The sequence below is a fragment of the Notechis scutatus genome, chromosome 1, assembly GCF_049901735.1.
Source record: "Notechis scutatus isolate UNSWTSFEM ecotype Mainland chromosome 1, rNotScu1.2, whole genome shotgun sequence".
NCBI lineage: Eukaryota > Metazoa > Chordata > Lepidosauria > Squamata > Elapidae > Notechis > Notechis scutatus.
The window spans coordinates 248381981-248399693 of record NC_142009.1 but is presented as its reverse complement, the minus strand read 5'-3'; the positions used below and the strand labels follow the sequence as shown (position 1 = coordinate 248399693).

General features: G+C 40.8%; 1 protein-coding gene across 1 annotated transcript in view; it reads right to left on the bottom strand.

Annotated features, from left to right (window-relative positions):
- The window catches only part of OVCH2 (ovochymase 2), a 54497-nt gene extending 49925 nt beyond the window's left edge, over nucleotides 1-4572 (bottom strand). The window contains exons 1-5 of the mRNA XM_087959968.1: nucleotides 4557-4572; nucleotides 3102-3211; nucleotides 1857-1948; nucleotides 1290-1462; nucleotides 121-216 (exon numbers count right to left, since the gene is read on the bottom strand). Of these exons, the coding sequence (XP_087816094.1) occupies nucleotides 121-216; nucleotides 1290-1462; nucleotides 1857-1948; nucleotides 3102-3211; nucleotides 4557-4572 (487 nt within the window). The remainder of the gene's footprint in view (nucleotides 1-120; nucleotides 217-1289; nucleotides 1463-1856; nucleotides 1949-3101; nucleotides 3212-4556) is intronic.
- Nucleotides 4573-17713: the final 13141 nt, after the last annotated feature.

The following is a 17713-nucleotide window of genomic DNA, read 5'->3' as shown; positions in this document are numbered from 1 at the left end:
GGGGAAGGAGGAGAAGAGAGAGAGAGAGAGAGAGCTGATAGCACATATACATAAATGTACATTTAATAATAACTCCTTTTGAAGCATGAAACATGTTGAAATATCATATCATTTCCTTACTTTCTCTTAAACGACCCCAACCACAAGTGACACATACATATCCTGGATCAAATTTTTCATGCGGGCCAGGAAGACATACTGGCCATACTGCTGTACCTAACATTAAAACAGATCAAAGTTCTGATTACACATTTGAATGAATAACGTTAATGTGGCTCATGTCTCAATGACAATTTCATACACCTTAATAGGTATCAAGAGGCCCAGCATAGAAAGTAATTTCTACAAAAGTTAAAGTATAATTTACAAAAGTATAAAATCTAATTTAACACTATGAAATGGAAATAGAATTCCGTTCCAAAGTGGACATCAAAATAAAATCCAATATTAAATGCCTTTGTGTTTCCTACCTGTACACCCAAAGTTTTAAATGTGTCGTCTTCTTTCCATCCACAGTTGGAGTTGTGTAAAAGTGCCTGATTTTGTTTGATCATCTAATGATAAACAAGCCAGGCACAAGCCACAACTAGAATCTTGCCTTCCCCTCAGGATGCATGTTCTCATCACCCACACTTAATCTTTTGCCTCTAAATCACTCACATCTCTCCTTATCCAGAAAGCAATTAACAGAGTGCTCTGTTCATAGCTGCACTGTGGGTGGTGAAGGCAGAGTGTACATACTGTGCTAGTGAAACGTAATCATGAGACTTCTTGAGAATCAAGCTATGTAAGGGTACTGATCAGTGGTGGTAATCAAATTTGTTTACTACCGGTTCTGTGGGCGTGGCTTGGTGGGCATGGTGTGGCTTGGTGGGCGTGGCAGGGGAAGGATACTATAAAATCCCCATTCCCTCCCCACCCCACTAATCTGCTTTTCAGCTCCGTTCTCCTGTGCAGGGCAACAAAAGAAGACCCAGCCAATCAGCTGGGACTCAGGAGGCAGAGAATAGATGGGGGCAGGGCCAGTCAGAGGTGGTATTTATCAGTTCCCCAAACTACTCAAAATTTCTGCTACCAGTTCTCCAGAACTTGTCAGAACTGGCTGAATACCACCTCTGGTACTGATTGCTGACACAACCTACTATGTGCCTAGACTTCCTATATAGAGTAGTATTAGATTGTACAGTAAATTGTTTTCCTTTGAATACCACATTTTTATATGATAGCTCAGATATGCACACATGCTCATCACACATATGTCGACATATCATCTAAAACTAGGATATTACCATATTGGAAGTGACCATCCATTTTTAGAAGAGCAATATCATAATCCATTGGTTTCCTCCTATTAAATTTGGGGTGCTTAATTATGTATTTGACATGGAGCGTCTGCTCTTCCTCATCTTTTAGACTCAAATCATGTTCTCCAGCAGTGACGGTCAGCAAATGCAGCAGTGATCTACAGAACAGTGGAGAGTTATAACTGGGAAAAACTGAAGATGGGTTTCTCAAAACTTAATTAAGTAAAGAATCCTCTTTTAGGCAGAGATTTTGTCTATCTATATCAGGGGTCCCCAAACTTGGCAACTTTAAGATTCGTGGAGTCTTACAGTTGCCAAGTTTGGAGACCTCTAATCTATATCTACAGTGCATTCAGAAAGTATTCAGACCCCCTTCACTTTTGTCCATTTTGTTATGGTGCAGCCTGATTCTACAGTTGTTGAAATTCATTTTTTCCCTCATTAATCTACACTCATAATGACAAAGTGAAAACGGAATTTTAGAAATGTCTGTAAATGCATTAAAAAGAAAGAAAAACCTTGAAATATTCCAATTGAATTGCCTGCTTGTACCTGCTTACAACACAGTGAGCTGCTGTGATTACCCACTGAGTGGAAACAAGAGTTCCTCCACAGAAATGATGATTACTTCTTTTCAAGGAAACCTGTATCACAGAGAGCACATACTACTTTAGGAAACGAACACCTCAGAACAGAAAGAACAGTAGAAGGCAGAATACACAGTGGGGTACAGTGAATATGTAATAAAAGTCAGATTAATGTCATAAATTCATGAAAATAATATCTACTGTGCATAATATGAAGCAGAACTGAATGCTAATAGCCACCATCAACCCACTGACTTTGCCACTGGTGCAGTGGTTAGAGTGCAGTACTGCAGGCTACTTCTGCTGACTATCGGCTGACTGCAATTTGGCAGTTAAAATCTCCTCAGGATCAAGGTTGACTCAGCCTTCCATCTTTCTGAGGTGGGTAAAATGAAGACCCAGATTGTTAGGGGCCATATGCTGACTCTGTAAACCACTTAGAGAGGGCTGTAAAGCACTATAAATTGGTATATAAGTGCTATTGCTATTCTCAAAATTGGCCCAATACTATCAATATCTAAATAGTTTTCTTCATATGAGATTAATATCATTGTAATGACTGAAGCTATCTTTTTTCATATTCCCTTCCTCGGGTATTTATAGTGCAGTATAAATAGTTGCAGTAGCAGCACTTGGGAGGAAAAATCCAAAGGGGCAGATTATAGTAGAGCATATCATTTGCGCTTGTGAAAATGCCTGAACCTGCCAATCAAAACAGATGTAGTATATTGCATTGTTTGGTGTGGCCAGAAGCTTAGAAGTGACAAAGTGCATTTTGTGGGAGGAAAATGTTGGAAACTGAAAGAAAAGTTACACTCCCATCACAAATCTTCAAAAAAAACAAAACCATTTTTTTTATTATATCTGAACAATGTCTTTCCTTTAAGTAACCGCAGATGGCCAATAAAAACTGTGGAGGGGAGAGCAAATGCATTGTTCTCTTGTTTGGCATTACCTATGAGATTAAAATTGGATTTTCCAAAAGAGTATGCCTATCTCAGTTTCTCATAATACAGACAACAGAATTAATGACAATGTTGTATTGGAGATCAAAAAAAAAAGAATGGCCATTGTTTATTATTTGCTCCACTGGTCTTGCAAAGTGTAACATGCTGTTTAGCAAAAGCAACTATACAAAAATAAAATCAAAGTTATGTGATAACCTAACTTTTCTTATTAGTGTGATAAGAGTGGGAGGAAATACACTGACCTGCCATGGATGTGATCCTTGTTGTACTTGGCTTCCACCAACAATCCGAGCAAAGTGATTATAAAAGGCCCACGAATCGCTTCCAAGGACTTTATGCCCACATCTTGAATCTAAAAAGCATAGAAAAGAGGCAATGTAGAAAACAGGAACCCTTAGTACTAATCATCTACTTTATTTAGTGATCATGTCTAAATTTAAATTGTCCCTAAATTATTGAATTTTTCTAATCATATTATTTAATGAAGTGTATTTTTAATCATATTATTCTAATACAGTGGGAAAGATTCAGATAAATAACAGAAATAGAAAGATTTTTTTTCATTTTGTAGAATTCTTTAGATCAAATTAAACTATGCTATTAAAAGCAATTAAATAGTATCTAAATGTGCTCAATTCTAAACACAAATGACTTAATTTGAAATTCAGTTAGACTAACTTTATGCATGCCAACTACAAAATAATCATAAAGATCAGACTTATATTGAATGTTAAGTCTTTATTATCCACATAGATATATTTACATTTACTAACAAATTTAACATTCTGTTCAAGATGTTATAAGCTCAGACCATATAGCAGTGAGATATCAACATGTGGATAAGCCTACTAAAGGTAAAATATGAAATAATTACAAATTTTATTTTATATTAATTGAGTATTTAGCTATCAGGTTTTGGTGTCTCCCTGAATCTTCAGAATAAACTGATCCATGAGTAATCAAAATGCAAAGTAACAGGTTGTAAATTTAGGTCCAGTTATGTCCACATAATTAAGAACTGTCTGTTCCAAAAGAGGAATTTATGAATAAAAAGGGAAGGAAAGTGATTCTACATTGTCCAATGTCTTCCAAGCCTTTGAACAGATTTTGAAGGAAAGGAAATCAACCAAATCCTGTTTTCCATGTACCAAATTCTCTGATAGAATCAAAGAGCTTTCCAGATGGACACAATTGGAAGTAACCTTTTGCATCTTTGTATATAAAATTAACATTTTCATATAATAGTCCATTCAGGATCTACTCCCAGAATCATAATGAAATATTATCTCATGTACAAAAACCCATACCCAAAGTTATTTTTAAGGTGATGTGTCACTGCCACTCATCATACAAGGTTTACAGTCTATTCTTTTATTTGTTTCTTTCTTTCTTATTCTTTCTCCTTTTTGGTTCTTCCACAACAACCACCCTTTGGCAAAGGATGAGCTGAGAAGAGTACATGGCCCAAAATCATGCAGTGCACTTCCATGGTTCATGGGGATTATAAAACCTCCTTTCCCAGTCCTAGTCCAGCACCTATCTTTTTCCTACTCTTGGCTACAGAAGAAATAAGAAAGACTAGCTGGTAAATAAAGTCACTGAGATAAGTAAACATAATATTTACTTGGCCCAATATAAATATCACTATTTTTACCTTCTGAAAATGATTAGCAATAAAGATGCAATTGGAACCATACCTTGTTGGAGAGCCATTGATGGACAGCTTGTTTTTTGGAGATAGACTGTTCCAAGTACAAGTAGAAGGAGATGCCCTAAAGCCACTGGCATGTTCAAGCTGTAGCTATGTTAAAACAGCGTGGAGACCTTTATAGTAGCCAAAGAAAAACTGTAACACAGTAGGAGAGCAACAACTCGCTCATTAAAGTGCAGGTTACTCATTAATTCAGCTGTAAAGCTTTTAACCAAGCGCTAGTAAAAATTTTCACATTTAGCCAAGCCTGATTCCTTTCCAATTTCTCAGGAGACCGAAGTTCGTTACTGCTTGATGCTAAATTTGAATCTTTCTCAAACTGTCTATACATTAAAAGGAACAATAGAAAGAGGCCTCCTCACTAGCCATCACATAATGGCCTCATGCCAACATAACTGATGATTAACAAGTCTGATTTCATTATAGTTGTTTCCAAGGGCATCCCATGTTATTTTTTCTTTAAGAATTAATTTTCTGTATTTAAAGATCTGACAGCAAAGGAACTGTTCATGGTGATGCTTTTATCGAAATACAGCCTCCCCGCTCTCACCACTGGCTGGGAATTAGGAGAGGTGATGCCTTTGATGTTCTGAGACCACAGGTTTGGAGAAGATGAACTGAGAACCATTCAGTAGGTACATTTCCAGAGTTTCTCTATGTCATATAATACATGTGGGCATATACCTAATTTTGTATTTATTTGTTCATTTTGTCATGTTTATGTACTGTATATTGGAAGTGATGACCCTTTGAGAGCTGTATGCAACAAAATTTCATTTTAATGTATGCCTATTAGTGTACATTCAAAGCAACAATAAAGTTATTCTATCTCTCCGTCCACCCATCCATCCATCTATCCGTCTGTCTGTCTGTCCATCTGTCTGTCTGTCTGTCTGTCTGTCTGTCTGTCTGTCTGTCTGTCTGTCTAATTAGCTGGCTAGGATTGCCATTTAAGAACGTGTTTTCTATGAAATTCCTACTGAAATCATTGTGCAAAATAAAGACCTTTGTTTTTGCTTGAAGACTTTTTGCCTCTCATCCAAGAAGCTTCTGAGTCAGAACTGAAGAAGCTTCTTGGATGTGAAGCGAAAGGTTTTCAAGAAAGTCCAAATGCCTTTTGAAAAAGCACCTTTGGATCACTGTTTCCTGGTTTCTAGGCCCCCACCATAGAAAGTTCCAGGGCTATGAATTACATGGAATGTTTAAACAGAATAAGGACTAAGGCAATGGAAAACTATTTCTGTACTTTTGCCAGGAATATCACATGGATGCTTTCAATTTTAGTCCAAAGGAGTCTTTACTATTTACCGGCAGAGCTTTTATCTAAAAGATGCATTATTCATCAAAGAGAGAGAGAGAGAGGAAAGTTTATTCTATTTTTTCCTCAGGAATGGGAAAAAGTATTTGCAACTTTCCCAGGGATATGTATGATTTTTTTTAAAGGGGGAATTGCTATGCAAAGAGCAAGCCAGCCACTGTAATTTTATGAGGCCAATTTTCTTTTCCAAATGAATGTACAAAAAAGGCTGACCTTTTAAAAACAGTCAGGAATTCCTGTAACATAGATCTCTATTTTGAGAATTGGATGACAAAGAAATACATCTCATGGGATTCCTTTAAACTTTCCAGAAAACAATCGTAGTTGTCACTGACAATTTTGCAAGCTTAGTGCAATTGGGCTGGGCTGGGTTTCTTTTTAAAGTGTGCTCTTAAAAAGAGAACCAGTAGCAGAAATTTTGAATAGTTTGGAGAACCAGCAAATACCACCTCTGACTGGCCCCACCCCCATCTATTCTCTGCCTCCTGAGTCCCAGCTGATTGGCTGGGTCTTCTTTGGTTGCCCTGCACAGGAGAATGGAGCTGGAAAGCAGGTTAGTGGGGTGGGGAGGGAATGGGGATTTTGCAGTAATCTTCCCCCAGGAGATTTTGCAGTATCCCCTGTCATGCCCACCAAACCAAACCAAACCACACCCACCAAGCCATGCCTACAGAACCAGTAGTAAAAAAAAAAATTGAATCCCACCACTGATCTGTTTGCTTTATTGAGAGATTTAGCTGATGCATTCAATCTGACATGTGAAAATCAGTTTGTTTATTAGATTTTTAATCCTACCTTTATTACTTTATAATTAATAAAGAACAAGAAGAGTTCTCCACTCCTCCACTCGTTGCAGAATACCTTATGCCACCAGACTCGAAATTCTAGACCTAGAAAACCTAGAACCTAGTAGTTCCTTGAGAACTACTAAAATTGCAAAATTTGACTGTACAGATTAGAGAATTTTTCTCTCTGTACAACTCATAAGGACAAAAGGGAAATAATATTTGAGTAATTGAAGTTCTATTTATTTATTTGATTTGATTTGATTTATCAATCACTTACAAGATAACAGGTATAAGTATAAACATAGTTATGAATACATGAGATGGATATGTATAAGAAAAATAAAAAGAAACAATATTTCCTTGGGAATCATCTTTACAGATGAGCAGAACAAAACAATTGATCTCTAAGAGACATGGCTGGTTAAGAATTAAGAATAGATAGATAGATAGATGATAGATAGATAGATAGATAGATAGATAGATAGATAGATAGATAGATAGATAGATAGATAGATAGATAGATAGATAGATAGATAGAATAACAGACAGACAGACAGACAGACAGAGCAAGCTAAAGCTAGTATGATGGGTCCTGATTATATTTTTTCCCCTCTAACTATATTACACAACTGCCTTTTCTATGGTTAAGTGAACCATAGTTTACTCAGTTCTCTAGATTCAGATGAATCCTAAGCTGGCCAAAAGGTAGGTAGCTAGTCGTGGTTCAGTTTCTGGGCCTACAGCCTCTTTTTTCTTTTTGTCATTGTCCCCTCTTTTTTTATCATCTTACCCAGCAGAAGAAGGAGGTCATTCTTGTCAGAAATCTGAATTCATTATTTGTGAAGAATGCATGAAATTAATCCGAGCCTATTGGTTGGCAAACCTGCCTTGGAGGTACAATGATGGACTTACTACTGGTTACCCTATTATGAGATTTCATTTGCAAGTCTGCTCTTTCCTTCCAAGGCACCAGCCAACAACTTTTCTTTTAAGATCATTTTAGAACACGCACCATTCTACTCATTCCCATCACTCTTGTTTTCATTGCTACTTTATTCTTGAGCTATTCCATGCACTGATTACTTTTCTTTCATTATGCTGAAATCCAAACTGAAACAACAGGTTAAGACCATACATGCTGATCATTTCTTTCTTCAAAATGATTCAAAAATAACCACGGGGAGAAATTAAGTGTAGTGAATTGTGCTCTCTTTTTCCAAATCCCATTTTATTTTCGTAACAATTTTTTGAGGTAAGTGGAGAGATGAGGATTGGCCCAAAATCACTAAATGAGCTTCATAGCTGCTGGGAGGAAAGTCTTGAAAAATCTCCTGTTACCTATTCCTGGTCTGATGCTCAAATCTCTACATCACGTACTGTATAGCAATAGCACTTAGACTTATATACCACTTTACAGTGCTTTACAGTCTTCTCAAAGCTGTTTACAGAGTCAGCATATTTGCTCCAACAATTTGGCTCCTCATTTTACCATAGGTTCATATAACATACTAAGTCATACCTTATTAAGTAAATTGCAGTTAGCTGGGTTTGAACTCCTTACTAAGCCATACATTGTGGTTTACCTAACAGAACAACTTGATATATAAAAAGATAAGCCAAAAAAAAAAAAAAGCACACTCTAATATCATGTACTGTAAAATTCTGTCATTACCTGCTTGGTTCAATAAATAAAATAAAATGTTAATGGTTCTTTTCTCTAGTAAAGTGGGTTCCACTTCCAACTGTTCCTGCCTGGATTTGTTGGAAGTTAAAACCTACCCCTCTCCTAGAAAAATGAAATATTTTAGGATATACTAAAAAGGTAGAATATTTCCCCTAAAAGAGAAGTAGAACTTCAAGGAGGCAGAAACTCAACCCCCCCACCTTTGTTAATGGGCCATTAAGGCCTGGAGCAGCCTATTCTACATAACAAAGATCTACCTCCTTCAGGCAGAGCCATTTAATTGCCCTTCATTGCACGACCCACCAAGTTTCAACCAAACTTGGCACACAGACAACCTACCAAGCTAGCTACGACTTCTGACAGCAACCAATCAGGATACTCTTCCTGTGCCCCAGGAAGTCAAAACCCAGAGAGGGCATAAAACCCAGGGACTCTCAGCATCGCTTCACTTTTCTTTGCCCAAGAGTTCCAAGGCATGTGATCCTGTCCACCATTAAACCATCTTTCCAAGCAGCCTCCATGTTTCCAGTGTCTTTTCCCCCACTTGGAACTCAACCCAGAAGGTTATTTCTTCCAACAGATTTAAGCATGCTAAAGTACACTGATTTCAGGAAAAAACATATTTAGGCAACCACAAATCAGCAGCAAAGTGTTTTTTGTATCTTTTCTGACATCTTGTGGTCCCTCAGATTTTTCAATCAGATACTACAATTGCTCAATTCTTCCATTTGGCCAGCTTAATTTACCCTGAAAAGTTTGGTGCGTCGTTATTTAAAACGAACAATGACAGTTCTGTGCTCAGGAACAGGCCAATGGTCTTCATGTAAACAATTTTTAGGAGGCACAAAACCTGTAAAGGATAGAATAATTATGCAAATTGGTAAGGCTACACAGTATTTTGAACATAGAGGGGGCCAGGATTTCAAGAGTATTTGTTTATTTTACTATTGAACGGCATTGGCCTATTTTAATTTTTTTTTAAATTCATATTAAGCCTATTGTGGCATGCACAACAGATTATAAATGCTCCTTGACACAAACTAGCAAGTGTTAAATTCTGGGCATGGGTGCAAGGAACTGAGACGAGTCAGAGAATTAGTGAACTTCAACTCTTTATTAAAGATCAGGAACAGAGCGAAAACCCTTGGGCAGCAGTAGCCCTTTTATAGAGCTAGCTACTGACCCGTTAACCAATGACCTGTGTCCAAATGCTTAACTTTTGCCCAATGAGAGATGTTAAACTAATAGCCAATCAGGTTGCTCCATGAGGACCAATCCCTGTTCGCTATCCAAGGGCCAATCCAACGTGCAGGATTTCAAGCCTGCTTATCATGAGGTTAATAAGTTTTATTAAATGGTTTTTGTTAGTTCATAACACCCCTCCCCCTAGGTTCCATTTGAGGGGTGCGGTAACATACTCGTAGATATGCAGGTCGCTTTCACCTGCCTGTTTGATTTTCGCAGTTCCACCGGTTTTTCTCTGCAGTCCGATTCCGGTGGAACGCTATCAAGGGTTTCTGGTACGGCTAGTTCCGTTTCCGCGCGGGAGGACTCGGCGCAGCTCTCATTGTTGTTATCCCGGTCTCCTAGGCTTACTTCCGGGTCCCGTGGGCTTGCCTCCCTCGTGCTATTTCTGGGGCGGAGATATCACCCCGCTCCCTGATTCTTCTTCAGGTTGTGCGTTTCTTCGGTTAGGTTGCTGGGTCCCCGTGATTACATTGTCATCTATTCCGTTTTCGGCCTCCTCTTATCCCCTCCCCCCTTAGTTTGTGAATTAGGGAAGTCACGGGAGGTGGGTGCCAATCTGGATCGAAGTTGATCTATATGGCGTTTCCATGCTCTCCCGTCATTACTCTGTAGGCGGTAGGATCTGGGGCCGGTGGGTTGGGTAATAGTTGCAGGGACCCATACTGGGTCGCCTGAAAAGTTTTTAGCAAACACCAAGTCACCTACCTTGAATTCGCGGCACTTCCCGCTGTATCCAAAGGGTTTTTCTGGTGAATAAGAGGGATGGAGGTGGTCGAGGTGAGAGCGAAGTCTCCGCCCCATTAGCAGTTCGGCAGGCGTCTTATTCATGGTGCTGTGTGGGGTGATGTGTTGGAGCAGGAGTATTCGGTTGAGCTTGTCGTCGATGTCCCCATAGTCCATTTTATGTAGGGTTTTTTGACGACTTGTACCATTCGCTCTGCCCTTCCGTTAGCCGCAGGGTGCGCTGGCGAGGTGAGCGCGTGGCGGATGCCCCGGTCCGCTAGATATTGTTCAAAAGCTAGGGCCGTGAACTGGGGCCCGTTATCAGAAACTAAAACGTCTGGTAACCCATGTGTTGCGAATAATTTATTCAGTTTATTAATGACTGACTCTGTTGTGGTTGTCTTCATCTTCTGGATTTCTAGCCAGTTTGAATAGGCATCAACTGTTAATAAAAACGTGTGTCCTTTGGTGGGTCCCGCAAAATCAACGGACCCCGAGGAGTTTCCCATTCGGTTGGCGTCGCTTTAGGTGGGGTGTTGCTAACGTCTTGGCACTTCTGGCACGTGGTTACCCAGGCTGCAATCTGATTATCGATGCCCGGCCACCATGCGTAGCTTCGTGCGAGCACCTTCATGCGCACAATGCCTGGATGTCCCTCGTGTAATACTTTTAAAACAGTCTATTGTAGCCTCTCTGGGACGACTACTCTATCCCCCCAGAGAACGCAACCTCTCTGGGAAAAAAGCTCTGTCTGCCGATTCTTGAATGGTGCGAAATCGTCGTGGATTTGGTCGGCTGGCTATCCTCGTTCGACCCAGCTGAGGACTCGTGCCAGGACAGGATCCCTTTTTGTCTCGATCGCGATGTCTCTCGCTGTTAGTGGCGGCGAGTGCAGCGTTTCGATTTGGAGCGTCGTGAGGGTTGGAGCTGGGTCGTCGACGGCTTCCGGAAGTGGAGAACGACTCAATGCATCAGCGTGGGGAATGGCTTTCCCCGGGCGATGTTGCAACAAATAATTGTAGGCAGCTAGGAACTCAGACCAACAAGTCATTCTTGGCGATAATATATGGGGGTTGGCTTGTCTCCGCTATAATACCAAGCAATGGTTTGTGATCTGTGACTATCGTAAATGCTCATCCATACACGTATCTGTGAAAGCGCTTCACAGCAGACACAACAGCAAGGGCCTCTTTATCGAGTTGGCTATAGTTCCTTTTGGCCTTTGATAATGTTCGTGAGAAAAACGCAATAGGTGCTTCATTTCCGTTTGGTAGTACATGGCTTTAAGATTGCTCCCACTCCAAACAGTGAAGCGTCGCAAGTAATAGTTAAAGGTAAAGTCTCGTTGTACTGCATCAAAACAGCGTCGGAGGTTAGCAAGTCTTTCACTTGTTGGAAGGCGCGTTCCTCTCGAAGTCCCCAGACCCAGGTAGCTCTTTTATCAAGAAATCTGTGTAAGGGCTCCGCTACAGTCGCCTTCTGGGGCAAGAAAATGTTGTAGAAGTTAATGAGCCCCAGAAAGGCTTGGAGGTCTGAACTATTTTTAGGCGTTGGGGCGTTTTTAATCGCTTTTAGCTTATCAGTGGGATGGATTCCTTGACTATCGAGAAGGTATCCCAGGAACTCCACCCTCTCAGTACACAGTTGACATTTATTTTTTTTAACCTTCAGGCCGGCGTCTTTAAATTTCTTTAGAACCATTCTGAGACGCTTCTCTAAGATGTCTCTATTAGGGGCGGCGATTAAAACATCATCAAAATATGGTACGACCCCTTTTATGCCTTGTAAGAGTCTCTCCATTAAAAAATTCCCGGAGATACGCTCACTCCGAATTGGAGTCTATTGCACTTAAAAGCGCCTCTATGTGTAACAATAGTTTGTGGTTCCGCAGTTTCCGCATCAACGGGCAACTTTTGGTACGCTTGTGCCAAATCCAATTTAGCGAATATCTTTCCACCACCCAGGGAGTGGAGAAGGTGTTGAACCACCGGTACCGGGTAAGCACTTTGCTGAAGTGCGTGGTTCAAAGTGGCCCGATAATCCCCACAAATTCTTAACGATCCATCTGGTTTAATGGGTGTTACAATTGGGGTTTCCCAACGGGCGTGGTCGGTTGGTTCTAAAACGCCCTGGGCTATTAATTTATCGAGTTGCTCGTCGATCTTTGGTTTTAGTACAAAAGGCACCCGACGAGGCTTAAGGCGGATGGGAGCTACTTCAGGGTTGAGGTTAAACGATATTGGGGTCCCCTTGTACTTGCCTAGTCCGTCTGAAAAAACATCCTGGAATTCTTGGACGAGAGACTCCTCCCAGTCGTTGCTCTCAGCTCGGTGGACGCCGGCTACCTCGATCCCGAGCGGGGCGAACCATTGTAGGCCTAATAAGCTAGGCCGGTCATGATCGACGACAGTTAGCGGTAGTGATGCGATACGATTCTTGAAGGAGACTTGGACTTGGCTGGAACCGACGACCGGGATTCTGTTGCCCTGGTAATCCTTGAGTATGATCCTTTGGGGGCTGAGGTCCTGACGACGGATGACCGGAATTAGTTGCTTGAAGGTTTTCCAGGAAACCATTGAGAGGGACGACCCCGAGTCGACTTCCATCACGCAAGGTTGGTTCTCGATGGTGACCTTCACTCGGATCTTTCTTGCATCTAAGGATGTAGCATGGCCGATGGTAATGGTTTGGTGTGCCTCTTCCCGTCTTGTTGAAGAGGCAGGTGTTTTATTTCTGTAGGAGTGGTTGTTCCATTGGTGGTTCGGGTGGTTCCAATTCGCAAACGCGAATCCCGAAGACTGGCTGCAGTTATTCTCCCTGCGCTTTGGACTGGACCCTCGCTTGCTTCTGCAGACCTTTGCAATGTGGCCTCTTTTTCCACAGGAACGGCAGAGTGCGTCGAGGAATTTGCAATCGGATCGTGGGTGGTTTGCCCCACAACCCGCGCATTGTCGCGGGAATCGTTGGTTTTGTTGGTCTCGTTCAGACCGGAGTCGGTTGACCTCTTCCTCATCACTTTCTGATGGGGATTCCAGGTCTTCATGGTGCGCCGTTGTTGAGTGCCTCTCGGGGCGAGGCGAGGTGTCATTCGCGAGTTGACGGAGCAGTGCGTTGGTGCGGCGCATTCGAGCGGCCGACTTCCTGGTTGCTTCTGCTGCAGTAGTGTCTGCGATGGCATCGGCAAGATCGATGTCCCCTTTGGCCATGATCTTGCTCTGCACTGTCTGGTCATCTAATCCCAGAACTATGCGGTCTCGCAAAGCTTCTTCGAGGTTGGAGAACCCACAGAGGCCTCCCAAGTTCCGGAGGTCAGTGATGTAGTCTGCGAGACTTTCACTTTTCTGTTGGTCCCTCTGGTAAAATTCGTGTCTTCGGACAAGTGTGGGCACTGTGGGTGCATAGTGGGCCCTTAGGAGGGGAGCGAGGGCGTCCCAGTCCATTGATTTCACCTCAGCCGGTTTTGCAAGTGATTTTGCCATCTTAAATACGGCCGGCCCGCAATGGGTCAGGAATATTGCTCGTTTCTTGCCGGTTGTCGCGTCCTTTAAGTTATTGGTCTCCAGAAACATCTGGAACCGATCCATATATGAGTCCCAGTCTTCGTTTGCCGGGTCAAATGGAGCGGGTGGTATAGCACCGCTGGCCATGTTGCCGTCGTTGGTGCGTGTTCAGCCACGTGCTCTGTTTGGCGCTCTTTAGTGTTCAGTCAGCTCTATCGTCTCTTGCATCCCATCCTCGTCGCCAGTGTTAAATTCTGGGCATGGGTGCAAGGAACTGAGACGAGTCAGAGAATTAGTGAACTTCAACTCTTTATTAAAGATCAGGAACAGAGAGAAAACCCTTGGGCAGCAGTAGCCCTTTTATAGAGCTAGCTACTGACCCATTAACCAATGACCTGTGTCCAAATGCTTAACTTTTGCCCAATGAGAGATGTTAAACTAATAGCCAATCAGGTTGCTCCATGAGGACCAATCCCTGTTCGCTATCCAAGGGCCAATCCAACGTGCAGGATTTCAAGCCTGCTTATCATGAAGTTAATAAGTTTTATTAAATGGTTTTTGTTAGTTCATAACAGCAAGAGTAAGGTATTTAATGATATAATCAAAGGATACGCCCCCCCCCCCACTGGCTGAAAAACCAAGATTAGGAAGGTGAGAGCATAGATGACCTATTATATCTCAAAACAACTTTTTTTCAAAATGAGTAGAGATTATTTCCTGACAATTGATATACTTTACAAAAGTATTTCTATATATTAACAATGGATTGAACAAACCACTCTTCTTATTCTGTATCCTGTACCCAATAAAACGGCCAGAGTAGTTGTAAAAATGGCTGGAGAGGCTTCTCTTATTGCCTCTGAGCTGGAAAAATGCAAAGCCTTTCAGTTGAAATGACCAAGGCAAAGTTAGTTTTCCTTTCTAGAAATGCCAGCAAGATTTCTGAAACTTTCTCATTGCGTTTGGAAAGGGTTTGTAATTAGATGAATACAGGGATGGATGAGAGATACTTGGCCACTCCTTTTCTTTTACAAATTGGTTCTTTCTGAGTTAGGAGTTGTAATTTGAGACACAGCACTTCTTTCGCTGAAGAGAAAAGGAGGGGGAATTTGCTCCTTCCTGGCTTGATACGAAGACAAAGGAATCCTGCCTCAGTAAAGGAAGAGGGAAAAAAAAGGATTGAAGGAGGCAAATTTGATTGCCTTTGAAAGCCAAAGCATAGGATATTTGAAAAGTCTCTTGCGTAAAAGGGGAAGGGGGGATTCTTGTCCCTCCCTGCAATTCAAACTGAGGCACAGAGTTTAGCATTCCACATTCACTCCTGGCTTCAACATTACTTTGCTTTATCACAAATCCAAATTAACTGTCTTTATACTGATGGGCTTCAGGACTTCAAATAACCATCTTTTTACTATTCTGTATCCTGTACAGATGCAGATAGATAAACTCCACAAAACATCCATAACAAAGTACTTTTATTGGTTCATCAGGTATCCTCATAACTCTTATTTGTGATGAAGTTCTGCTTTAATGACCAATCCTTTGCATATCTGTCTTGTAGGTAAAAAGATGGTTTATCTCCTATCCTTTTTCTCCCATCTTGTAACGATAGAAGTAGAACAGTTACCATGAGTCCATGAGTTCAGCCAAGAGTGAGGAAAACTCCCCCAACCCATCGAGGGTCAATTTAGTGACCAATTAGGATTACAGATGTGGTCACGTGACATGGACTACTTTCCCAGGATACTTTAACTACATTTGCCATGATGCATTCCCTTAAGGGAACAGCGCACAATTGCTACCTAACTATCCAATTCCCATACACTGGCTGGACAACACACTTCTTGTGTAAATAAATATCTTTGAAGGGATGGAAATATCAAATATTTAAAATAATTCCTCTTAAGGACATGAAAATGGCAGTAGTTGAAAGTAGGCGGTTGAAAGCAAATCTCAGAAAAGTAAGCATTTCTTGAACAGTAGGCACTGTCCAATCTTGAGACATATGGTAGGTGGCTAAAATCTAAATGACCTTTACAATCATCCTACTACAAGGCAGGCAGGAATTGCCACCAGACCAGCCAGATATGGCTGAAAGTTGATGTTACTTATTTACATATTTTTAACTCATGAAGAATGCAGAGTGAGGGTTTTGTTTCTTAACCTCATTCAATGTTTTGGAGAATAATTCTTTGCCTGTTTACTCTGTGTAGGCTAAACCACGTCATAACTTAACACAATGTGTGGATCAGGCCAAAGTGTGCCAGCAAAACACATTTAGAGCTTTCAGAAGATAAAATTAGGACAGTCTATGTGGGCTGAGTTCTACCCCAAAGTGAAGTGGATCTGGAAATAGACAAATATCTAATTTTGTTTCCAGATTGCTTAGCAATGAAGATTGCTTCTGGGGACTTAGGAACTCAGACAAAATGTTCATTGCAGCTGTGACTCACTTTTATTGACATCTCATTTCAGTAGAAATTTTTAAAAAACGTACCAATGGAAATCACACAGATCGCTGCCTTACACCAGCAGCTGAAGCAAAGATGCAGCCTCTGATACCACTTCCTTGGAATGTGTAAAGCATCCATGATGTTTACCCTAATTTTAAAAAGCTGAGCTTTTTAAGGCAAATACAATTGTTTAGGACAAAAATAATCATTTTTCAGCTCAGTCTAGAAGGCAGCTGTATTTTTCTTTGGAATGTCTTGAGAACAACTGTTTTTAACATAGCATGTCGACCTAGAATGAATCCTAACAGCTTGCCAATTTCTGAAGGATCCATTAAGCAGAAGGGGCAGATGGATGATGCTGTCTATGCACATCGAGAACTTGGCTTCAAGAAAATCTCATTGTTTGCCTTTATGCGCAACCTCTTTTCACTGAGTACCCACCCTTTTAGAAGCCTCGTCAAACAGGCAATGCAGCTGGGACGTTGTCCAAGTGACTCACAGTAGAGTGGCAAGCCAAGCCAGCTTGTTTCAGTGTCTCTAAAGAGAGAGAGGCATGAAAAACATCTATTAATGCATTCTCTTTTCATGGTCAGTGGTGACCAGCATTGGCTAAAGTAGAAAACAGGAATATATTCAGGAACTAGTATGTTGGATCCCACGAAAATATTGCTTTTATGAATCAATGTAGAGTTGGCAACTTTTCTTCTGCCCTTTTCCTTCTCGTCCTCAATCCTCCAACTTTTCTTTCCCATTAAAACAACTTTTTCTGGTTAAGTGAGTCAGTTTCTTATTTTTTTTAATCCTTTTAACCCAATGCGGTAAACTTACCTATGATTAAAGCACTGAGAGCATTAAAAAGGAGACATGTTCACCGAAAACATTTCCCTATCTTCAGTTTGTTGAGTAGGTATTACTCTTCATGAATTTCTTTGCTTGGTGGGAATAGAATTGGGATAGGTATATGCTGAAAAGGAAGGACGCTTGAGGCATCCGTCATCATTGAAATACAGAGACCGCACCCTCTGTGAAAAGTTGTGCAGATGCTAGAAAAGAAATGGAGAACACAGACAATCAAGAGATAGCAGGTGAGCTCACCGACAGCTTATCCCATAAACAGCAACTTAAGAGAGAAATGTGGGAAGAAGTATTTCAAGTTGTTCAGAGAATCACCCTTAACTTACCCATTAAGGTTGGGAAATTCAATTTCCAAGATTCCATATTGATCCCAAACTAGTACTATATATTCTTTATTGAAAACTGTGTAGTTCTTGCTTCTTTGATCCTATTTATTTATTTATTTATTATCAAACTTCTTAACTGCGTATTTCCTCATAGAGGGGTTTTTTCCCAGGTACATAGAGTTTGACAATTATGTTTATAGAATACTATATACTTTCAGAAAGGTATTGTTTTCAAAACGTTTTTAGGA